At 46.8% G+C, this 24,458-nt stretch overlaps 1 protein-coding gene across 1 annotated transcript in view; it reads left to right on the top strand.

Moving 5' to 3' along the window:
• Nucleotides 1-24,458, top strand: part of TNFRSF19 (TNF receptor superfamily member 19) — a 69,297-nt gene that overhangs the window by 5,621 nt on the left and 39,218 nt on the right. The window contains exon 3 of the mRNA XM_040979892.1: nt 11,547-11,725. Within this exon, the coding sequence (XP_040835826.1) occupies nt 11,547-11,725 (179 nt within the window). The remainder of the gene's footprint in view (nt 1-11,546; nt 11,726-24,458) is intronic.

The raw sequence follows: 24,458 nt of genomic DNA, 5'->3' as shown, positions 1-24,458 counted from the left end.
TAGAGAACCCAGCAATGACTGGCCGTCAGTGCAGTGTGTCAACTGGAACCTGACAAAGAAGTGAGCGCAAACAGTGGAGAAAAGATATAGTCTTCCCAAAACACTGTGTCAGAACAACTGGAAATCCACCTGCAAGGAAAAAAATGTATCTAGATACAGATCTCCCTATAAATTAACTCAAGATGGATCACGAAGCTAAAATGCGAAACTATAAAATTCCTAGACAGCATAGGAAGAAAATTTAGGGGACATGGTTGGGTGAAAATGACTTCTTAGATATGACACCAAAACCACAATTAATGATAGAAAAGCATTGATATTCTTTTTTTAAAAGATTTATTTATTGGGCCCGGCGCGGTGGCGCAAGTGGTTAAGGTCCTTGCCTAGCACGCCCGGGATCCCATATGGGCACCGGTTCTATCCCGGCAGCCCCGCTTCCCATCCAGCTCCCTGTCTGTGGCCTGGAAAAGCAGTCGAGGACAGCCCAAAGCTTTGGGACCCTGCACCCAGGTGGGAGACAAGATTTTCCATCTGATGATCCACTCCCCAAGTGAGCACAATGGCCAGTGCTGTGCCGATCCAAAGCCAGCAGCCAGGAGCTCTTCCAGGTCTCCCTCATGGGTGCAGGGTCCCAAGGCTTTGGGCCGTCCTCGACTGCTTTTCCAGGCCACAAGCAGGTAGCTGGATGGGAAGGGGGGGCCACCGAGATTAGAACTAGGCCCATATGGGATCCCGGCACATTCAAGGCAAGGACTTTAACCACTATGCTATCATGCCGGACCTAGAAGCATTGATATTCTGGACTGTATTCAAATAAAAGGTTTGAATCTGAGGAAGCCAATATTCATGAATGAAGAGACAGGCCATATAGACTGAGAGAAAATATTTGCAAAAGATATCTGTGTCCAGAAGATGCAAAGAACTCAAACATAAGAAAATAAGCAACCTGATTTTTAAAATCAAATAAAATTAATGATTGCCGCACCAAGCAGGAGACAAGAACACTGTCTGCCTTGCATCTCAGCAGGAAAATACCTAAATGCAACAAACCAAAAGCAATCCACCTCTGATACAATGGGCCGAGTCCAGACCCTGACAGCACCAGGAGCTGTGAGGGGTGTGGTGTAACAGGAGCTCCTGTTCATGGCTGGTGGGAAAGTAAATTCTTACTTTACCACTTGACAACTCGGTGGCTTCTTACAAACTTGAACACAGGGCCCAGCATGTTAACCTAGTGGCTAAATCCTTGTCTTGCATGCGCCAGGATCCCCTGAGATCCAGAGGAGACTCCTGGCTCCTGTCTTAGGATTGGCTCAGCTCCAGCTACTGCGGCCACTTAGGGAGTGAACCAGCAGGTAGAAGATCTTCCTCTGTTTCTCCTTCTCTGTAAATCTAACTTTCTAATAAAATTAAATAAATCTTTTTTTAAAAACCTGAACATACTCTTTACCATTCGACCTAGTCTTGGGGCTCCTTGTTATTAACCAAACGGTTGACAATGTGGATCCATACTAACGACACACAGACCTTTGTATCAACTGTGTTCACCATTCCCAAGCCTTGGAAACAACCCAGACAGCCTTCAGGAGATGAGCGGATAAACAAACCTTGGCACATGCAGACAACGACAGACTATTCAGCATGAAAGGAAATGAGGGAGACACAGAAAGACCCAGAATAACATTACATTCATGCTACTAAGCAAAGAAGTCCATCTGAGAAGGCCATGTTTGGTAGGGTTCCAGTGATAGAACATTCTGGAACAACCCAAAGTGTGCAGACACTAAAGAAGCAGTGGTTGCCAAGGGGGGGCCAGGAACAGAGAGGGACTGAAGGGGAGTGAAGTGGTATGGGTGCACAGAACCGCGGGGAGAGCACGGGTCTTGCCTTGGCTGACTGGTCACTCCGAGCCTGCGTCCTGACGCCAGTGATGGCCTCTGAAGGCACTGGCGTCGAGTCCGTGGGTTCTAATGTGAGCTGCTCACTGCCACAGGGAGGAGGCCGTCTGTTGGAGCAGGGCAGGAGTGTGTGGGGTATCTTTGTGGCTGCTTATCAATGGGAACCTGAAACTACTCTTGAAAGAAGCTAAGTTTTTACAAAAAGAAAAGCATCCATCTTCCAAGAACATTGTCGGATAACATTTTTGTATTTCATAACCTCACGGATATACAGAAGAGCTATTGTTCTCCAGGCAGTAGTTTTTTTTTTTCCCCCAGAAAATGAAGTAGCTTTTCATCAGCCCGATTATACTGGAAGCACAGAGGGAACGCCTCTGAGAATTCTGTTGGTGCACATTGCCACTCATGGATATAGCGCAGGTGGTTACTCCCGGGGAAGCACAGAAGGCAGCATCAGATATTTTGGGGAAGAAAAGCCACGTGTAAACCTAGTAATATAAAAATGAATACATATTAGAAAAAATATATTCTGCAAAATCTTTTACTTTGGTTTTAACCCATGGTAAAAAGAAAAATATCCAAGCTGAATCTTGCTTATGGTCCAAGAGGCAAAGGATTCCAGCACACAAATAAAAGTGTATTTGTGTTTTTCCTTCCTAGTCCACTAACTGGGCACGCAGCTTGAGCTGCGTAAGCATTGGCTTAGGGGTTAGATATTTCTAAACTATCCGTTTGTGAAGTTGCATTTTTTTTCATAGTGTTTTAACTTTTTCGGCAATAGCATATCTTTTAGAGGAAAGAAAATAACGTATCAATGTATTTAAATCTCGTAAGCCAATTGGTTCATTATTTCTTCCAGGCTTTAGCAATATAGGGACTTATTCTAAGCTTTTGTTAAAATTGTGAGACAATTGTGTTTGTAAATATTATGTGTGCATATTTTTATAAATGTTTATTTTTAAACTGGGATGCAAAATGCATACTTGAGAGGGGCACATTTTAATTTGTTGTGAAATAAGCTTTTCTGAAATACCTTATTTCTCTATTGAAACTCACCATTTTGGCTGCTGTGGCATTTGAAACCTTGAGAGCGCAGTAAGCAAGAAACTTTTAAAAAATATTTCCTTTTTTATTTATTTGAAAAGCAAAGTGACAGAGAGGAAAAGAGAGAAAGAAAGCGAGAGATCTACTTTGCTGATCTAGTTGCCAGATAAGCACAACAGCTCAAGTTGGCTAGACTTAGTCAGGAGTTGGAACTCCATCTGGTCTACCTCCTGCACGGCAGGGATCCAGATGCTTAGGATCCCATTGCCTTCACGCCGTGTTAGCAGGAAGCTAGATCGGAAGCAGAGCAGCAGGGACTCAAGACGAGTATTTCAAGATTTTAAAATTAGTTACAAAAAGTGGAGAAACTGGATCAAATGATTGCTCCCCACATCCCTCAGAGCATTCATGCGACTTTAATATTATGCTGCTGCTCCTCTGCTTGGTTTGTTTCATAAAGCATTATGTAAGAACTCTGTCCATTCTCTAATGTCAGGTGTATCTTGCTTTCCCTGGGTCATGAAGTTCTCTCAATTAGAAACATGTATCTACATTTTAAAACTAAAGCTGGGAAGTGCTTTGGGTAAGCAGGTATAGTTGAACTTTCCGTCTGTGGTTTTATTACTCCTAATTATTATTTTCTTTGGAAGGCGTTCAATTTAATTTCTTCTCCAAGTGTCTAGGCTTACTTTCCCATGGTTAGGTTTATGCCCTCTAAAGCACATAGGTGAGGTGCCCTGAGAGCTGCAGGTGGTGTTCCTGGGCACGCACACCACGCACGTACCACAGCATACTTACATGTGTGGGCATGGCTCCCTGGTCTCCTTCCTCTTCCTGTCGGTCGCTAGGTAGTAAGAAATCTGCAGACTTCTCCAGGCCTGATGGCATGGTTGCTCAATGGGATCTATGCCCTCCCTTCTTCCTTTTTTTTTTAATATTTATTTTTATTGGAAAGTCAGATCTACAGAGAGGACAAGAGACAGAAAGGAAGATCTTCCATCCACTGATTCACTCCCCCAAGCGACCGTGGCAACAGCCGGAGCTGAGCTGATCTGAAGCCAGGAGCCAGGAACGTCTTCCAGGTCTCCCACGCCAATGCAGAAACCCAAGGCTTTGGGCTGTCCTCAACTGCTTTCCCAGGCCACAAGCAGGGAGCTGGATGGGAATTGGGGCTGCCGGGATTAGAACCGGCCGCCAAGTGGGATCCCAGCATACTCAAGGCGAGGACTTTAGCCTCTAGGCTATCACTTCTGGGCCTTATGCCCTCCCTTGTTTAGCCGCCTTTTAGAGATTGTATCTTTGAACATTTTTGCCCTGGACACTTTGGGTTAGTTCATCTAATGGGCATGCTTAACATTACAAAAAAGGTTCCCACTCACTTTCTCTCTCAAGTATAACTTTGTTGTTCCAGATTCTGTCAGATCTTCTGCAGACAAGATAGATCAAATGGGTCCGTTTTTCCTGTACTAAGCTAGATAGTACTATCTAAGCGGCCTTTGTAGTTGACCTACTGGAGTCCTTGTGGTAGCCCTTGGGATGCAGCAGGGTGGGCCCCCCACTTACAATGCCCACATTCCATTTGGGGCATCAGTTTTGACTGACACTGTGCTTCCGACCCTCCTCTGCCTTAACGGGTCCTGGGAGGCCGCAGGTACATGGCGGCTGCCTGACGCTCCCACGGAGATGCAGATGGAATTCTAGGCTCCTGGCTTCTGCCTGGCCCAGCCCTGGCTCCAGCATTCAAAAACAGGATAATGGATCCTGACAACACACACGTCGCCCATGGCAACTGTGGTGACCCCATCCCCTTTATGGATGGGGATACTGAGAACAGAGAGGTCATCCGTTTGTCCATGGTTACCATGTGCTGAGCCACGTGGGGACTGTGACGGGACGATGGGGACAGCTGGCCATCATGGCTGCTGAACTCTCCGAGGAACCAGCCAAGACTCCCTGAGAAACCAGGTTTTTAAACTTGACTCGTCATTGATGGACTGTAAAGGAGGCCACCTGAGGCTGTGGCCGCTGGATAGCACGGTGCAGCTCCAGAAGGACCGCGTCTGCCCTTCCATCCTCCCATTGGTTGTGGCTCTCGGAGCTGTCTCACTCCGCGAACTCTTCATTCCAGGCTCTGTCCTGGAAAGCCCTAAGCCTTATCTCATCTCATGTAGGTGATTTTCAGCAGTTTACCTTAATAATGCCGAGCTTTCCTGCATTCTGGGACAAAGACAAATCCAGCCACTGAGCCATTCGAGGTCCGTGGGGAGGATTTTGTCTGTTGAGCTGCGTTAGGCTCTTCTCCACTACTTGGGTCTAGTTTTTGGAAGTTTCAAAGACATGTGACTGGGAATGTGTTTCCTATTTCAGGGTCAAACCATTCAAAGCCCTGTGCACGCAGCTCGCAGACCAGCATCCACTGGGCATGCTGATTCTTTCAGCTCGTGAAAATAAACCTAGCTTTGGGATATGTGGGAGAAGGGGATTTTTGTTTTCCCGGAGTAACCACATTAGACTTTGAATTCTCACTGCCTCGAAGTCAGCCCGGCCCCTCCTCCTCCCGGAGTATTAACGCCAACAATGTGCTTTTAACATGATCGCCTCCCAGCAGTAAATCAGGAAACGAGTTTTTGCATGAACCACTTGAAACGGGCTGCAAGCCTCTGGCACAGCTTTCAAAGCTTTTCTAACCAATTATTGGGATGACTTTGGTTAATGTGAAAAATTAACTCTTATAAACAACAACATACTTCTCTCTCCACATGGTGCCTGTCCAACTTTACATTTTTTGAAACTACTTTAACAAAAAAACTTTTTGCATCTTTATGAGAAAAGCCACCACCAAAAAAAAAATTAATGGAATTTACAAGGATAAAAAATTCATTCTGGCCATTTAATTATAGTATTGCACATTTTATTTCTGTTTAATTACATCTGATCCAGTCTGAGATGTTGGGCAGATAGTAACAAGCTCTCTCTTGTCATTTTCCCTTAAAAACAAACAAAAAAAAAGCCACTGCAGATGTTCATCTACTGAAAATCGGAGGGAAGTATCTCTTCTGGGTGTTTCATTAGAGGAAATTAAAAAGCTAATTTCTCAGCCTCAGCTACATAAATCAGATTTGTCATTTCCATTTATGTGCTCTAAATCTTCACACTGAACCTCTCCATCCACATTTGAAATGTAACATTTACTTTGAAAGTTCAAAGGACCCAAGTTAATCACTTAGTTGCTGTACAAATAAATAGCGTGTTGGAGCCAGGCCCGGGGAAAGCGTTTCCTGGAGCGTGGGGGTCAGGAGGCTGTCCCGTGGGGCCTGTGGTCCGTGTAGGTGGGACTTGCTTGCCTGTGTTTTTGTTAAGTGGCTGGATTTGCAGAGGGAGAGAGGGAGCAGGGGATTTGGGGACTGTTGACTTTGAGTCATTCTGCTACTGGAAACACACCAAATGTGGCTTTGAAACGCTGGGTCCAGTGACAGAAGCATTGGAGCCGCCAGCAGGGATGGATGCAGCCCAGCTGGATCCAGAACCAAGATAAAGAAGGCTGCTCAGGCGACCAGGCGACCAGGCGCCCTGTCCTGGGCCTGCCCCTGCAGCCTGCCCGGCCAGCCCACCAGGGCCATGGCTGCGACCACTGCAGGCTTTCACTCCCTCCAATTCCAAAGCAGGAGTCTTCAGAAAATACTGCCTCAAACAGTATTTGCTGGTGCATTTGTTGACTCAGTAAGCATTCGTTTCTTCCTCACTGGCCTGTTACATACCAGGTGCAAAGGTCAGCTCTGGAGAAGGAGGGGCATAGGGGGCGTCCGGTATCAAGGACTGCCCCCTTCCCTCGCATGTGATTTTTGAAAGTAAGCCGCGACCCTCTAAGGATCCGTCCATTCACCAGTGCATTATGATCTCACGCGTGTGGTTTGTTCATCAAAAAGATTTCTCAGGAATTCAGGCAAGCGTTAGATATTCCCTACTAGCGCTTAAGGTATTATGTCATAGCTTCAAAACTAAAATGCATTTCAAAGCTGGAATGCATCTCCACAATTGACATTAATGGCAGAATGTGCTTCATGCAATGCAGTGTATGTCTAAGGCTACAGCTAAGCCAGCTCTGCACTTAATATTCCCCTGTCTTCCCTGTCAGCTCCCATATCCCTCATCCTGCATGCATCACACACACTCTCCCTCCTTCCTTATGAAAGAATGGGAGAGAGAATTCCAGTGTGACCTGGGAAGAAAAGTCAGAACTGGGTGGCAAAGGAGTGACAGTCAAGCAAGTGGAAATTGTTGAGCAGACAGATGGAAGCCAGGCCTCAGCACAGGCCTGGGCCCCCCTCCAAATATAGCATGAGCAAATGGGGTTCAAGACCAAGGAGCAGGCTGGGGGCAGTGGTTAGACAGTTCCTACAAGGCAACATCAAAGATCCTTGGGTGAAAGGGACTTCTGGGTATATCCATTAAGAGGGTTCTTGCTGAAGACATGATAGGGTGAGCAGGCCTCCACTGGGGGACAGACGGGGGGTGGGGGAGTAAGGAACCCAGCGACAGCAAAGGGATTTATGCCCGACCAACTGGACCCCTGGGATCTTGAGGCTAAAAGCCACTAGAAGAGTGACTGTCTAGAGTTGGATCAAGATCAGAGACTTGATCAAAGGGCTCGACTCAAACGTTGTTCATTACCCTGGCTTGTTGTCTCCTTCCTTATCTGCTTGCTGTAGAAAATGGTACATCAGGGGAAATTAGCCCGTTCTATTCCAAAAGGTATGGGAAGGTGGGATGGAGGGGGGTGGGTAGGAATTTGCTGCTGTTTTCCTTACATCAGTTCATCTGACCAGTGATAATGCAGCTGGCCAGACACATATGACTGCCTTTCTTGTCCCAGTGCTTGAGACGCAGTGACGAGGATGGCTGCATCCATGCTGTGAAAGGCTCTGCCCTCCAGCTGACGTGGAGGACTCCCAGGATATAGTGTGTTCAGTGCATGCATGCATACATGTGCACACACACACACACACACATTACCCCAAACCTACTACTAGTATCTACCTGTGTATAGAGAACAGAATGTTTGGGACCAGGGATGGGAAGAAAAGTGCCTGGTTGATTTCTACTTAGGAGTAGTGGCTTTCCCAAGTTTGCAGTGATAAAAGGCAAAGACAGAGTCTCCAGGCAGCGAGGTGATGGTTGGCGAAGGCCCCTGCTCCAAGCCACGCAGCACTGGAGGATCAGAGGCGACTGGGCAGCCTTCCTGATTGATGTCTTGCCTCTTGCTTGTTTTCTAGGGGGGTTATTTATTGAATGTAATAGTGAGGGTTTTAAGGCATTTTAACCACCCGGTTCTGCTGAATGAAATGAAAACATCAAAGCAGACTTTTATATTGGGGGTAATTTAATAGTTACATGCTGTTTATGGCCTGGATCACAAATACTTAGAGTGTCTCTGTTGACAGCGCTTGAGAAATCTGACAATTGTTTAAAAAGTGTTGCTGCTGTGGCTCCAAAGCTGTTATCTAATTCCTTGGAAAAGACTTCACTGAGCTGCTAGTTGCTTCAGGATTTGCAGTCAATTTGGCACATAGAATTGTCACTTCATTATTTGCTGACACTACCATGAACTGCAAGCTCCATTAATGTTTAACCAGACCTGATTCTCTGTGATTATATTTGGCAATGCTAAATATTATAGAGGAAATAGATTTTTCAAGTAGGATTCCCCCCAAATGGTAATGTTTCTCAGACTCCCCAGAAGCACGGGCAGTGTGTGTGTACAATGCCATGTTCTTATTCTATGGATTCAAAGCTTTCTCCGAGCGCTTTCCCGTGAACGCCACTTTTGTCGTTGGAACACATGCATTTTAAGCAGGAGTAGCGAAGCTGACCTTGAGCTAAGGAAGGCAAAGTGATGACGTATCAGGAGGCTGTTCTTTTCTTTTCTATATGTGATTGTAGCATGGACCAAGAAACACTGAACAAGCACAAAACCAACTGTGCGAGAGAGGCTCATTGTACAAAATATAATGGCATGCAGAAGGCTATGTGGCAAAACCACACGGGCCACACAGTCCAGATAGGACTCGGGAATTAAAAACTAAGCTCAAAGAACTTCCCCAGACTGAAGAAGAGGTCCTCCTTCTAAAGGGGTGAGGTCCTTGTGGCGCTGGCTCACTTGTCTTGTGGAAACTAGCAGAGGAAGGAAGTGGAGTGCTGAGAACAGGAGGCCAGGGAGAGGCGACATCACTAAGGGCCCAGTGGTGTTCTGTGTTACAGCACACTACAGCGGGTGGCTCCCCAAGGAAGGCCCAGGAAGGCTTTGGCTACCATGCAGAGTTTTAATTCGCATTTTTTGGATATATTGCACAAATATTCTTATTTAATCAAGATATTGAAGGGGATGGCATTGTGGCAAAGCAAGTGCAGCCCCAGTTTGGGATAGTGGCACCCCACAAGACCACTGGTTTGAGTCAGGGCTGCTCTGCTTCCAATCCAGCTCCCTGCCAATATGCCCGGAAAGCAACAGAGAATGGCCCACGTGCTTGGGTCCCTGTGTGCACGTGGGAGACCTGGACGCTACAGTTCCTGGCTGCTGGCTTCAGGAGCAGTTAAGCATTGGGACAGTAAACCTGCAGATAAAAGATCCTCTCTCCCCCTTTTCTCTCCCTCTGTCACTCTGCCTTTCTAACAACCCCTTTGAAACAATATTTTAGAAGAAAAGTGCAATTTCAAGAAAGCAAGAAAAAATTTGAGGCCTGAAGATCTTCCAATGCAGCTTTCTTAGAACTGAATCAGAAAGTGAGCTTAGTGTAGACGATCCAAAAGACGCATCATTCATCGAATGGATGCTCATTCTGTGTTTCCAGGCATTCTACATCTTCCCGTGTTCTCTGTGGAACAACCCAGCAGGGCAGGTGTCACTTCTGGCTTTTTACAGTTGAAGAGAGTTCCCACAATGGCTCGGCCAACATGTGGCACAACTGCTCGGCAGACGCCCGTGTCTTTGGCCCCAAAGCGGAAAAACACATCTCTCTCTCTCTCTGTCTCTCTGTGTCTCTCTGTCTCTCTGTCTCTCTGTCTCTCTCTCTCTCTCTCTCTGCCCCCATCCCCCATCTCCTTTTTCTGCGCCGTATTTCTCTGGCCTGCTCTGTTGCTTTTTAACTTGCACGTGCAGCTTCCAGTCCCAGCTGCCTGGATAGGAGGAGCCTGGCTTTGAAGCGCTCTGCTCTTGTGTGAACTCTCAGGGATGCTCAGCAGGGCGGCGGTGCTTGGTCCACCCCCAGAGGGTCACGTGTCCCGAGCTTTGATCCCAGCCGCGCTGGGAGTGGGCGGCTTTCCTGTGTGTGCTTTCTGGCCGCCTATGCGTACTCCCGGCGCTCTGCAACCCAAGCGCTCAGCCAAAGCATGCATCCGTCGGAGCGCAGAGCTCCAGGGCCACACAGAAAACAGCCTCGAAAGCAGTGACAGCGACCTGCCTGAAAAACCCAACTGGTGTCCAAGGCAATTCTTTTTAGTTACTCCTTTAAGACAGGGAGTGGGCCGTTATGATGCTTGCAAGAGCTGCCTGTACTCTGTTCTGCAGAAACCGACATCTAGCACAGAAAATCAAGTTCCAATATCTTACACACGTGTAGTATGTGCACAGTGTGAGCCCATGAGGTGCCTGCGAGGTCCTGCAGCCTAGGGGCTAGGAAGTCTGACTCGAGTTAAAGTGCATAGGTGTTCAAATCCTGGCTCGAGTTAAAGTGCATAGGTGTTCAATCCGCATCACTTTGCTAAGGTTTTCTTAAAATCTGAAGTTTCATCCCGACTTGCTGAGATAATGTGTGTGGATGTGTTCTTACCGTTAAGCAGTGGGATCCCATGTTTAATAATGCATTCTAATTAATTTTAGGCCATCGTGAAAACATACATGTATCGTTCTTTTTGTGACTACGTTATAAGTACATGATATGATGTGCGATCATGGATTTGGTTATTGAATTTGGAAGAGACCCTCTGTAGGTCTGAAGCGTCATTTGTTCCCCTCATTCGTGGACAACAGTTGTGTGTCCTGGTAGCTACAGCTAAAGAGGCTGGAGACATTCAGTGTTGCAGCATTTTGTCTAAACGAGAATTTAGCAAACTTTCAACAAATAGGTGCAAGTTTCAGAAAATAACTTGTGGCCAAACGCGTCAAGGCGATGATTTTGAAACATATGTGTTGCGTGGGTTCAGAGGCTTGCAAGCTCTCCTGGTTCTGCCTTGATCAGTGAATGTCTGAATGTGTCACCGGCTGAGCGCCTGAACATTCACACCACCAGCTTAATTAGGAAAGAAGAAAGAGCCTGAATTCTGCCAGCAGGTAACAATCATGCCGCAGAGGGGGTCCTCTGGCCCCTTTGTGATTCACACGCTCGTGGCGTCTTGAATAAAGTGGATGACTAAGTGTACTTATCCAAGTAAGAGAGATTATTAGCAGTGGAAGACACATTTGAACTTGCTGAAAGAGCTGCCTTTGTATGCGGGAAGGCCTACACTCGGTAATTATTAGACCGGCTCTTTTCGTTTCGTCCCAGTGCTCTTTCCTTTTTCACGCTTGCAAAGTCTGAATAGCTTTCTATTGCCCGTTAATCCCCGCAGGAATGTGGCTTTGGCTACGGGGAGGATGCACAGTGTGTGACATGCAGGCCGCACAGGTTCAAGGAAGACTGGGGCTTCCAGAAATGCAAGCCGTGCCTGGACTGTGCGCTGGTGAACCGCTTCCAGAAGGCCAACTGCTCCGTCACCAGCGATGCCATCTGCGGGGACTGCTTGCCAGGGTGAGTCGGAGTTTCTTTCCCAACTTAATCACAGTTTCTTCCCAAACTTGCATGCACGTGGGTACCAACCCCAAGTCAGAGTGGAGCGTCCCAAGCCTTTCATCTCCGCGTTCACCACTGGATTGACTGTGTCTGCCCTGTGCTGTGCCCTGGGAGGGGCACCAGTTGTGAGCATGTGAGCATATGAGCAAAGGAATCATATCGTGAGAGATCATATCATGAAAATCTAAGGAGTTCTGGCAAACAGAGAAGTGAAAAACAAAACTGGGACAAATGGGTGGAAGAAAGAACAGGCAACGCACAAAAGAGGAACCGCGTGTGCCTGACGATCTTGCGAAGACATCCACCCTCCTTAGCCATCAGTTAAATGCACATCACCCTCCTTCCTCCCACTACGGATACAGGCACTGGCTGAGCACCTGCAGGGCCTTGCTTTAGGTGATGACAGTTTGCCAGAGAACAAAAAGTCAAAGATCTGTGTGCCCCTGTGTGATTGATATTCTAGTGGAGTTTTTATCATAGGTAATGAGGAGATAAAGTATGCAGGAAAGACAAGGACACTGGGAATCAGATCAGGCCCGTGGTGATGGGTAGGCGAGTCATAGTGTTGAGTTTGGAAATGCAAGTTGACTTCATTGCAAAAGCAAGATCTGAGTGAGAACTTGAAGGAGATGAGGCCATTAGCTAAGCAGGTATACAGAGGAAGAAAATTACAAAGAATCTCCTGGGCGAGGCCCCAAGGTGGCCATGAGAAAGAAGCTGCAAGGAGTCCTAGGGAGTGGCAGGGGCAAGGCAGAGAGGAGGGACGCGTGCAGGTGAGAATGGCGAGAACTGTAAGTGAACTCTCTGAGCCTGGCTTCTTCGAATCCTTCACATACGCTAGACAGCAGTGTGGCCCTTACTGACACACACTTTGCCCATTCTGTAAGTTGTCTTAAATACAAAGATTTTTCATAACTGCTTGCTTAGTTGTTGAGTCTCTCTCTGCACAACCCAGCCTGCTGCCTCACTCTCTGTTTGCAGGGCTGTATCCCTGGGCCTGGGAGATGTGCAAAGCCCAGGAGGAGGAATGCTGAGGTTCTGAATTCCTCCTAGGAGGCTGGGGTGCTGGGGGTGGGCTGTGCTGGATGCAATACACAGCTGGAAGCTGCTGCCCACAGAGAGGGCATAGGATGCCCATTCATAAAGTAGAGAAGTGGTACTGAGCTTGAGGTAGGAAGGGAAAGATACAACAGAGGATTATAATTAGGTTATGGGCGAGGCTTGGAGGAAGCTGGATTACTGATCAAAGGAGGGAGAGAGAAGCCAGAACTCCTGGGCCTGTGGAGACCAGGCTCACCTGCAAAGGCAGAAAACAGCAGCTTCACGCTGCAGTAAGCAGTTACTGCTTCTGGTCGACTTCCGGTGCAGTAGCTAACCACTCTGCTTAGGAGACACACATCCTGCTTCTCCCAATTCTAGGTTCCTGCTCATTTCAGTTTTGCAGTAGGAGATGGCTCGAGTAGTTGGGTTCTTGTCACCTACCTGGGGACCTAGATGAAGTGACTGATTCCTGGCTTCCATCTGGCCCAGCACAAGCTGTGGCTGGCCTTTGGGGAGTGAACCAGTGCAGGAAGCTCCTTGTCTCGCTTTCTTCTGCCTTTCAAAATTGAATTTAAAAAATAATAATTTACTGTTTAGATACCATGCAGGGAACCAACAAGTTGGGCCCTCTTCCAGTGCTATCCCAAGCGCATTGGCAGGCACCTGCATCAGAAATGGAGCAGCAGGGACTCAAACCGGAACCTGTATAGGATGCTGGCACTTCAGGCAGTAGATATACACACTATGCCACAGCACCAGGCCCACGTGAATTTATATATATATATATATATTTGAAAAACAGCCAGAGATAACAAAGTGAAGAGAGAGAAACAGAGATATCTTCCTTCTGTTGATTCATGCCTCAAATGGCCTCAAAGGCCAAGGCTGTTTCAGGGCAAAGCTGAGAACCTGAAACTCTATCCAGTTCTCCCATATGTGTGACAGAGGACCAAGCACTTGGTATCTCTCTCTCTGAATGCCCAGGCAGCCTAGCAGGGAGCTGGACTGAAGTAGCTAGGACTCTAGTTGGTGTCATAATGTGGTATGCCAGTTTTTGAAGTGGCACTGTGCCATGACCTCTTCTAACTTTGAGAAGCTAGGCCTTATCAAGGTTTCAGATGATTCAGGCAAGGTCACTGGGTCACATTCGGAAGGCGCTACAAAAGCGCTAAGCAGACTCTGCCACCTGAAGACTCGGGGTCACTTGGACTTGATGTTCCGTGGGTTTTCTTTGAGAGCAGAGTTGAAGATTGAAAGCTATGGGTCTGAAGGGAAGAGCAGGGTAGGAAAGAGCCTGGTGGGTCAAACATGATCTAGTATAGAGACCCAGAACATAAGGAATGGAAAAAAAAAAACAAAACTGTGTCTAGCACCAAAAACAAATGGGAGCTGGATCAGACTTCATCGACATGAAAAATGGCTGTGCTTCTAAGGATGTCGCCAGACATGACAAAACAGCCCTATAATAGGGACAAACATTGGCAAATCACATAGATGAGAAGGAACTAGCTTCTCTAGACTATATGAAGATGCCCTACAATGCAGGACTCCCAAAACATCATCCAATGAAAAGAAAGACATTTTACCCAAGAAGAGAAACAAATGGCCAATAACATGTGGAAAAGATTCTACATCATCACCACCAAGGAAATACAAAATCAAATCCCAGGCTAGAGACACACAGAGGTGGATACACCCCTAAAGGAAACGTGCAGGTGTTGGAAAGGATGTGGGGAGCTGGGCCCTTCGGCTGCGGGGGCTGAGAATGCAAAGGGGCACAGCCACATTGATAAGCAGGCTGCCATTTCCTTAAAAAGACACGCATTGGGTCACCATGTGTTCCACCCGTAGCTGTGTAACCAGGAGGACCTGAAACTCTGGTGCACACGAAACTGGTCCATGAGTGTCCACAGCAGAAGTACATGTAATAGCCGGAGGTTGGTAGTTATGCTACTGTGGTTTGCATATGTCTCCTCCAAAATTCGGGTGTGATGGTCCAAGGCGGAGCCTTTCAGAGGGAAATAGGACATGAGGGCTCTTCCTCTTGTGAATGGAAGTGGGCATCATCCAAAGGGAGCCAGCAGAGGCTGTTTACCCCCTGTGGTCCTTTCACCTGCTGCCAGAGACACAGCGTTCCCCACCCCCGCATGGGGGATGCTGCCAGCACGCATCACCAGACACCAGGTGCTGACGTCCTGATCTGGAGCCTTCCAGAGCTCTGAGTGTAACCTTTGCATTGTTTATAAAGTACCTGCCCACAGCGTTCTGTTATCGTAGCACAAAACAGACCCTGGGCTTACCCACATGTCCACCAGCTAATGAATGAAAAAGTTAAATGGGGTGTGTTTGAACCATGGGATAGCACAACAGGAATGACGCATGTTACAACATGCAGGATCCCACAAAGCGCGCTCACTGAAAGCAGCAGTTTGTAAAAGATCATCTAGTCTGTGGTTCCATTTGCATGAAATATCCACAATAGGGAGACAGAAGGTAAATGAGTGGGCTGCTCAGGGCTAGGAGGATGGGGGCGGGGAGAAACAGGTGCTACAATGGGAGCTGAAGGCTACAGGGTTCCCCATGGAGTGACCAAAAATGTGCCGTGCTTGATTGTGGCGCAAATGTGAACTGTACACTTCAGATGGGTAAATTGTGTAGCAACTGAATTGTATCCTAGTATATGGCCACTTAGACTGAAGCGAAGTGCTGTGATCCCAGACCGCTGTGTGACGACGTTTATGAGTGTCATCCTTCCGTGGTTTGATCTTGTGCCAATTCAGTTCACAAATACGAACTGGAGATCTGACGCATCTCTTCTGTTCCCTACAGTTCTCTGATGCAAGTGTGTTTGTGTGTGTTCCCTTTGTCGGGGAGAAGGGAGGGAGTGAGAAGAGGAGGTACCCAGAAGGCCAGAGGGGTGGGAGAGGCAGGGCCCACGGACTTGGTTTTTAGAAGCCAGGGGGTGGGCAGTGTCTGGTGCAGCATTGGGCAGCCACTCAGGATTCCCGGGGCCCACACCGGGGTGCCTTGGATTTGAGTCCTGGTTTAGCTTCCTGCTGGAAGGCGAGTGGAGACAGATCGAGTCCTTGGGTCTCCACCCTTTACGATGGAGACTGAGCCCTCGGCTCCTGGTTTCAGCCTTGCCCAGCCAGGGAATGAGCAAGCAGATAAAAGATGGCTTTCTCTCTCTCTCTCTCTGCTTCCCCATCCTGCCTGTCTGACTTTCAGTTAGACAACAAATAAATAATTCAAGTCAAAGCTTCATAAAAAGGGAGGGGAAGAGAGAGAGAGAGAGAGAGAGAGAAAGAAAACGAGAGAGTGAGGGAGGAAAGAAAGGAAGGGAGAGAAAGAAAGAAGAAGCGAGGCACCTCCTGGGCTGTTTCCAAGAGGAGACCTAGTGGGTGTACTGTTGGCTGTGAGAGCTGGGCTTCCTGAAGGCGGACCGCCACTCCTGGGTCTGTGTGCTTAACCCCTTGCGTCGCAGCCCAGCCCGCGGCTTCAGTTTCAACCCTGTTTGTTCATTCTCTACATAAACACTTTGATGCGGGAACATTAGAACCGAATGGACATTTGATTGATGTGTCCCAGTGTATTTATGTGATTAGCTTAGACTTACAGCCTTTCTGGGCCACCCTTAACGTGGGAGGCAGTTGACAATTGTAGAGTGACTTTTACCCAGGTCTTTCTGGATGATATTTCTGCGAAGCTGGGGGAAAAGAAAAGAAACCAAGTGTGCATTGCTTCCAGGAACATGACGACGAGGTCGGGCGGGAGGGCAGCACTGGCACTTCTGATGCCTTCTTCAGCTTCCTTGCACCAAGATCTACTGCTACTCGGAAGTGCATGCCAGTAGGATGGCAACTCCTTCCCGGGAGCAGGAAGGGTCTCTGAGTGCAGAGAGCGAGTGGGACCCCTGCTCCTAGACACGTGTCGTGACCTTCAGCCAGATATTTACTTTTCTGACGCCCATTCTCACATGTAAAAATCCCCATCTGGCAGTCACACCAAACTGCAAAGTGGTTAGATGGGTTAAACAGGCAGTGCATGTCAAGGGTCTAGAGGAGTGCTTGGGTGCACTGTGAGTGGACTGCGCCACTTGCGGGACAGGATTGCAGCGGAGCAGGTGCGAGGGCCAGCAAGGGCTTGCGGGAATGCTGCTTGAGGAGGAACCGTGAGCCTTGTATGCTCGCTTGTCTCTTCCCTGCCCCCATCCAGCCCGTCACAAAACAGCGTTGGCTGGTCACTGATGTGACCATGACGGATCACATTATTGAGCGTTTGTTTCCTGCTGGGCACTTGACGCGGATGAATCTGTTTACGCATCAAGGCTGCTTTGTAAAGGAAGGACGAATGGCATCTTCTCTTTCCCCACGTGGAGGACCTGATCCTGAGAGTGGATCGGTGACGTGTCCAGGGTCAGCCAGCTTGTAAATAGAAGGGACAGTGGCTTCAGGTCCACCACTGGTCCCCATGCTGGCAGCCACTATCTGACATCATTGGGAAGTTCCCCCAAAGCTCCCCGGATTGAGGGCAAGCCTTAAGGATCATCTCTGCCCATTCCGTGTCCTGTACCCACTCCACGCTCACACCCACCTACAACCGCGCCAGCCCCCTTGATCCTGAGAGCTGCCTGAATGGGCCGGGCCTGCCTTCTCATTCTCTTGCCTTGGGTGGGCTCCAAGCAGGCCACAAGAGTATAGAGAGAAGAAACTTATCATCCAGTGTCTTAACAGTGTCTTAACACATGGGCAGCTAAAAATGTGCTGGTGAGTGGAATATACAGATCAAAACTGCCGTCCGGCCGGGCTATGCTCTCTCCTAGACTGGGCAAGTCAAGGGGCATGACCGGCTGACCAGGGTTTCTTACACACCCAATATTTATTAGGCTCACTAGCGTTAGTCTGGATTTAGTTTGGCTGACAATTTCTCATCCAATTAGAGCCGAGACTGTTCATCTATCAGCTGCCTCTAAATGCTGCTTCAATAACTGGTGTTATAGGAAAGCCCAGTGGGTTGCTTTTGCCTTTTTACATTAGTTTTATGAATCAGAAGTCAGATTTACAATGAACTACACAGAAGCCAATTGAATTACATGCCTTGCATATGACCTTCATCTTATTTAATTTGTATAATTTTTTTCCTAAAGAGGGAATTCCAAATGTTTTTATGTCCCCCAAACCATGGCAGCTTAAAATAAAGAGAAAGTAGGATAGTTGCTAAATTTTTATGAGTGTTTTTATGTACTCTTCTTAAGCCATAACTCAAAACTTTAATTTCCAGCTCTTTTATCTTCAAGCTTTGTTATCTTTTGGGGAGGGATTGATTACTATTATTCCAGAAAGATTGGGTGGGGGGAATTTTCCAGTCACTGGCTCACTTTCCAAATGCCCACACACGTTAGCTGGGCCAAGGCCAAATCCAGGAACCTAAAACACAGTCTAGGTTTTCCACATGGCTGGCAGGGATCACTGAACCATGCTCCCTGTCTCGCAGGGTCTGCATGGGTGGGAGTCGGGAGCCAGAGCTAGCAATCAAAGGTTGCCACCAACCTTGGCACCCCAGTGTGGGACATGGGGCAGTCAGCACTCAAAGCAACGCACTGCTCCCTGGGGAACCTCTTTAACACATGCACAGAGTAGGCCTGCAATAGCAGTGATTTCTACATCCATGAACACTATGAGCTTTGGATTCAACATTCTTGAGAAATAGGCCTGTGACTGCGCAGTGAAAGATGGCCACATCCTGGCACCCCAGTGCCAGGGTTCCAGTCCCGGCCCTAGCTCCTGACTCCAGCTGTGACAGCTCAAGTGACAGAGCTCCTGCTGCCCTTGTGGGAGCTCTCACTTGTGTTTTGGGCTCCTCGCTGGTCCCAGCCCAGCAAATGCTGGCAGGTGCATTTAGGGAATGAGTTGGAGGGGCAGGAGACGGGGGAACTTTCTATTTCTCTACCTCTCAAATGAATTTTTTTTTTAAAACTGATGTCTTTCATCTTTGTTACGTAACTGGTAATTGAGCAGTGACCTGTGCTTTTAAGATTCTGACCTTAAGCTCACTTTGAACTGAGAGGGAAAAGTGAGTCAGTTGCTAAAAGTTTGCAGTAGTTATCAGCATCAGAGGCTCTGTTCCCCACCCCCCCACCCCCGCCGCTCCTGCTGCCGAGCCCCTGGAATCCAGAAGGGAGTCCCGTGGGTTCTGGAAGCCTTGGCATGCCCTTCGTGTGGCCAGGGGCAGCTGCAGGCAGAGCCTGGAGGAGCTTCTCATCTCCCTGCGAGAGATGATGGGAGGCGTCACCCCAGCCACCTTCTCCTTACTTGAAGTTGCTAGTTGTTCTGGTCATTGCGAACACTCCCTGGTTTACTCACTCCCTCCAGCTTCATTGTGTGTTGCTCCTTGAACTCTTTGAACCTCAGGAAGTATATTCTTGGCAAGTATGTTTCATCTGATTGTCCAGGAAAGCTCTGAGTCCAAACAGTCCCATCACTGGTAGAATTGTTCATTTTTAAAATGTGGAACTTATATCTACTCTTATTTCTAATATGTCACAGCCCCTTTTGTAAATATGTTTTGATGGATTTCTTTCTATAGCTTCAATCTTTGTTTCTAAAAATATTGGGCAGCTGCACTTCTTTGAGTTTTACACAGAATGAGTTATTAATCTATAAGAAACCATCTTAGGGGCCCAGCGCGATGGCGCAGTGGTTAAGGTCCTCGCCTTGCATGCCCCAGGATCCCATATGGGCGCCGGTTCTAATCCCGGCAGCCCCCCTTCCCATGCAGCGCCCTGCCTGTGGCCTGGGAAAGCAGTCGAGTACAGCCCAAAGGCTTGGGACCCTGCACCCTGAAGGAAGTTCCTGGCTCCTGGCTTTGGATTGGCTCAGCTCCAGCCATTGTGGCCACCTGGGGAATGAATCATCGGACGGAAGATCTTCCTCTCTGTCTCTCCTCTCTGTATATCCGCCTTTCCAATAAAAAAAAATAAAAATAAATCTTTAAAAAAAAGATTTATTTTATTTTTATTGGAAAGGCAGATATACAGAGAGGAGAGACAGAGAGGAAGATCTTCCGTCCGATGATTCACTCCCCAAGTGAGCGCAACAGGTCGATACTATGCCGATCCGAAGCCAGGAGCCTCTTCCGGGTCTCCCACGCAGGTGCAGGTTCCCAAAGCTTTGGGCCGTCCTTGACTGCTTTCCCAGGCTACAAGCAGGGAGCTGGAAGGGAAGCGGGGCTGCCGGGATTAGAACCGGCGCCCATATGGGATCCCGGGTGTGCAAGGCGAGGACCTTTAACCACTTGCACCACCGCGCCGGGCCCAAAAATAAAATAAATCTTAAAAAAAAAAAAAAAGAAACCATCTTAGGCATTGTCAAAATTTAATCAACTTATATGGCAGCCAGTTCTAGCTAAATAAAAAGTATCAGTGTGCGTATGCTGCATCTTACATAAAGCTTGCCTTTATGGTCATGATTTTGCTGCATGTTATAATAAAAACACACATACAACTTATCTTAATTTTTTAAAAATAGATTTATATAAAAGGTGGTGACAGAATGAGAGGTCTGTCATCTTCTGGATTAACCTTCAAATGGACCTAGACAGTGCCAGGACTTCATGCAGGCCTCCCACAGGGGTGCCAGAGGCCTAAGTATGCTGGGGTCATCACCTGCTATCTTTTCAGTTACATTGGCGAAGCAGAGCAGCTGGGAGCCCCCCAGCACTCACAAATGGGATGCCCGTGTCACAGCTGTGGCTTAACCACTACACCACAACACAGGCCTTCCATGGCTACCATTTTCAAGTGCACTATCTAGTCGTGTGAGGTGCATGCAAACTAATCTCCAATTTTTTTTCTCATCTTCTAAACTGCTGCTCTGTTAGTTAACTCCCTGTTTCCCCATTTCCCTAAGCCCAGTAACCTCTCTTCTACTTTGCTTCTCTGGATTTGAGGCTCTAACTAGCTCATAGAAAATGGAATCGTGCTGGGTAGATCTTTCTGTGCCTGGCTTGTTCCCCTTACAGTAGTATTCTCAAGGTTTGTCCATGTTGTAGCGTTCGACATGCCAATTTCCTTTTTAAGGTTTGATAGTATTCCACTGCATGTGTATATTTCAGTTTGTTTATGAAACCACTCAATAGTGGACATTTGGGTTTCTCCTCCCTCCTTGTTGTTGTAATGGTACGATGACCATGAACGTGCATATAGCTCTTCAGAACCCAGCCTTGAACACTTCTGAGAAACGGGGCTGCTGGATCCAAGGATAGTCCTGTTTTTGAAGATTTGTGGAAATACTGTATTCATGGCGATGGCACCGTTGCACAACGCCACCCCCCCCCCAACCCCTTTGCAGCCTCTAACACTGATTGCTTTCCAGCTGGGGTTTTCCGTGTTGTTTGTCAGGTAATAGTCAACCTCATAGTGTGCGAAGTTGGACCTCCCCGTGGTTTTAATTGCAATTTCCTAATGGTTAGTGGTGTGGAGCATCTTTTCTTCTTAGAAAGAAGATTGTCGTGTATTTATTTACCTTGACATTTCCAGTTACTTGAGAGAGGAAGCGCTCCTCTTCATTGGTTTGCTCCTGAAATGCCCACTGTGGCGTCCCCAGACAGGACGGAAAGCAGGAGCCAGAAGCTCGACTCAGGCCTCCTACGTAACGGTCGGTCACTTGAGCCATCACCCCTGCATGCCAGGGCCTGCATTAGTGGAAGTGACAGTCAGGAGCTGGTAGCAGGAATCAAGCCAGGCATTCCAGTGGGAGAATTGGGCTTCCTGATTGGTGGCTTCAGCACTAGACCAATTGATTTCCCCTCTGCATCCTTTCATGTGGGTGCTGGTCCTAAGGGTGTCATCTTCAGAGAAATGTCTGTGCCAATTGTTTCCCATTTTTGACCAGATCTATTTTGTTGTAAGAGTTCTTTGTAGACTCTGGATGTTAGCCCCTCAGGGAACATAGACTTGCAAATATTTTCTTCCATTTCCATAGGCTGTTTATTCACGGTTGATTTGTACTTTGCTGCACAAAGGATTTTTATTCTGATATTTTCCCATTTATCAGATTTTGCTTTTGTCGACTTTGCATTTGGTGTCATATCCAAGACATTTATAGATTTATTTATTTTTATTGGGAAGGCAGATGTGCAGAGAGAAGGACAGAACAAGACAAAAATTTCCATCTACTGGTTCACTCCCACATGGCCGTGATGGCTAGAACTGAGCTGAAACTGAACCAGGAGCCAGGAGCGTCTCCCAGGTTTCCCATATGGGTGCAGGGGCTCAAAACTTTCAGCCGTCCTTGACTGCTTTCCCAGGCCACAAGCGGGGAGCTGGATGGGGAGTGGAGCGGCCAGAGCCTGAACCCGTATAGCATCCTGGTGCCATGTAGCATCCTGCGCTTTAAGGGTGAGAATTAGCTAGTTGATCCATTGCACCAGGCCCCAGATTTATTCTTTTGCATGTAGGTGTTCAACTTCATTAATACCATTTCTTGAAGAAGCTGTCATCTCCCTATTGAGTCGTCCTGGAATCCTTGATAAAAATCATTTACCATGTCTACAAGAATTTATTTCTGGAATCTCATTTTAAATTCATTGATTTCTTTATCCATCTTTATGCCAGCACTACTGTTTTTATTAGTATAATTTTTTAATGTGTTTCAAGGTCCAGTACGGCAGCCTAGTAGCTAAAGTCCTCACCCTACATGTGCCAGGATCCCCTATGGGCACTGGCTCATATCCTGGCTGTTCCACTTCCCATCCAGTGCCCTGCTTGTGGCCTGGGAAAGCACTCAAGGACGGCCCAAAGTCTTGGGACCCTGCCCTCATGTGGGAAACCCAGAAGAAGTTTCTTGTTCCTGGCTTCGGATTGGCTCAGCTCCAGCTGTTGCGGCTACTTGGGAAGTAAATCGGCGGATGGAAGATCTTCCTCTTTGTCTCTCATTCTCTCTATATATCTGACTTTCTAATTTAAAAAAAAAAAGAAAAAAGGGTTTTCAAATGAGAAATTTAAATTCTCTCATTGGATCTTTAATTTTGGTTTCATGAGTTCCAAAATGAATAGTCTTTATAAAACGTTTTGGAAAGTCACTGTGTTATATATCAATTGGGCAGATCTTCCTAGTCAAATAGGAGAAGAGCATCGAGCAATTACGGCATGTATCTGGGTGCTATACCCTCCCTAGTAACAAATGCAAGTTTTGCCTGAACCATAGATGATACAGATCTGTGTTGCTCATCTCCACAAGATAATTACATCAACCATTCTGCAATAATTAGTCTTTGTCATAGCAATGTGGATAGAATATTCTTTGAAACATTTTCGGTGCTAATATATACACATAAAGATTTTTTATCCACATCGATAAAGAAGAGTCTGTAGTAGGGTTTGAGTGCACAATACAGAATTATATAATATATACCTCTTTTTTACACTTAATATTTTGTTAACCTAAACATGCACATGGTAGAACCACCTCAACTTGCTAAAGGCCACCTTGTGTTCCACTTCCTAGGGTCTACCAAGGTGGGTTATTTCTCTTGGTGGATGTTCAGATTGGGCCTGGCTGCCTTTGTTTTGCAAGCAGGACTGCCATTGTAGTCTGACACATACAGCCTTACTTGATTGGCTGTTACTTTAAAATAAATTTCTAAAAATGAAATTTCTGGATTAAAAAAAGTCAACCATGTTTTTGGGTTCTGATGATGCATGTACTACTCAAAGTAGCTGGTTTATGTTCCAGCTGGAACTGCATGCGTGTGTTACTGGCCTGTGCTCACATCCATACTTTTTCCATTTTTGTACGTAAAAATTACACGTTTTGCTTCAACTTGCATGTGCTTGATTGGTAATGAAGTTAAACCCTTTAAAGTTTTTAAACTTCGTAATAGCATCATGCTTTCTAGTTTTAATTGGGAAAACTTTCAGTGATGCAACGTTCTTTTGAAAATGAATGTGCTTTGCCTGTTTTTCAGCTTGTGGTGTTTGCTTTCACCATAATGATTTTCAAGTTTTAGACTTAAATTATAGATAATATTATAATTGGAACAATTTTTTTCAGTTTCATTCTGCTCGTTAGCTGCTGATGGCGCCTTATTAATTTGTTTTTGCTGCTCAGATGTGTTTGAAATCTTTATGAGTGTGGGGAGGTGGCAGGGGTTGTCAAAGCTGCTCATCTCTTTATTCTGGTTCCTAGATTTCTTGTCTTGCTTTAAAAGGCATCCGCATGTCAAGCATACATGAGTATCTCTGGAGTTTTACTGGTTTTCTGGCTTTTTTTTTTTTTGATACCTGCACACTTCAGTGTTAGTGAGTAGCCTATTTTAAGGTTATTGTTAGTTTAAATTACCATAGACATGTCAAAAGCCATTGTTTGCATATTCCCTCATGAGCGTCCCAAATCAGGAAGAAGGGTGGGCAGAGAAAATTCTGCAGTGTGATGTTTAGTGCAATTGATATTTCTTCAGTGTTCTGTGCCCACTCAGGTGGACTCTGCAGGGATGTATCCGCCCCAGAGTCTCTTCTACTGAAGCCTGCACATACCTTTACTGTTTATTTTAAGCTGCGGAACTGGTAAATGAGCCGGCTTGTTTGATGATGCCATAGTCTCACTGGCTGAAATTGTGTGCTTAGATGTCCACTAACAAGGATTATTTTCTT

The sequence above is a fragment of the Ochotona curzoniae genome, unplaced genomic scaffold (genome assembly GCF_017591425.1).
Source record: "Ochotona curzoniae isolate NIBS_2020 unplaced genomic scaffold, NIBS_Ocur_1.0 contig_3332, whole genome shotgun sequence".
NCBI classification, from domain to species: Eukaryota; Metazoa; Chordata; class Mammalia; order Lagomorpha; family Ochotonidae; genus Ochotona; species Ochotona curzoniae.
Note: the sequence above shows the minus strand (reverse complement) of the source record. Positions and strands in the feature narration are given on the sequence as shown.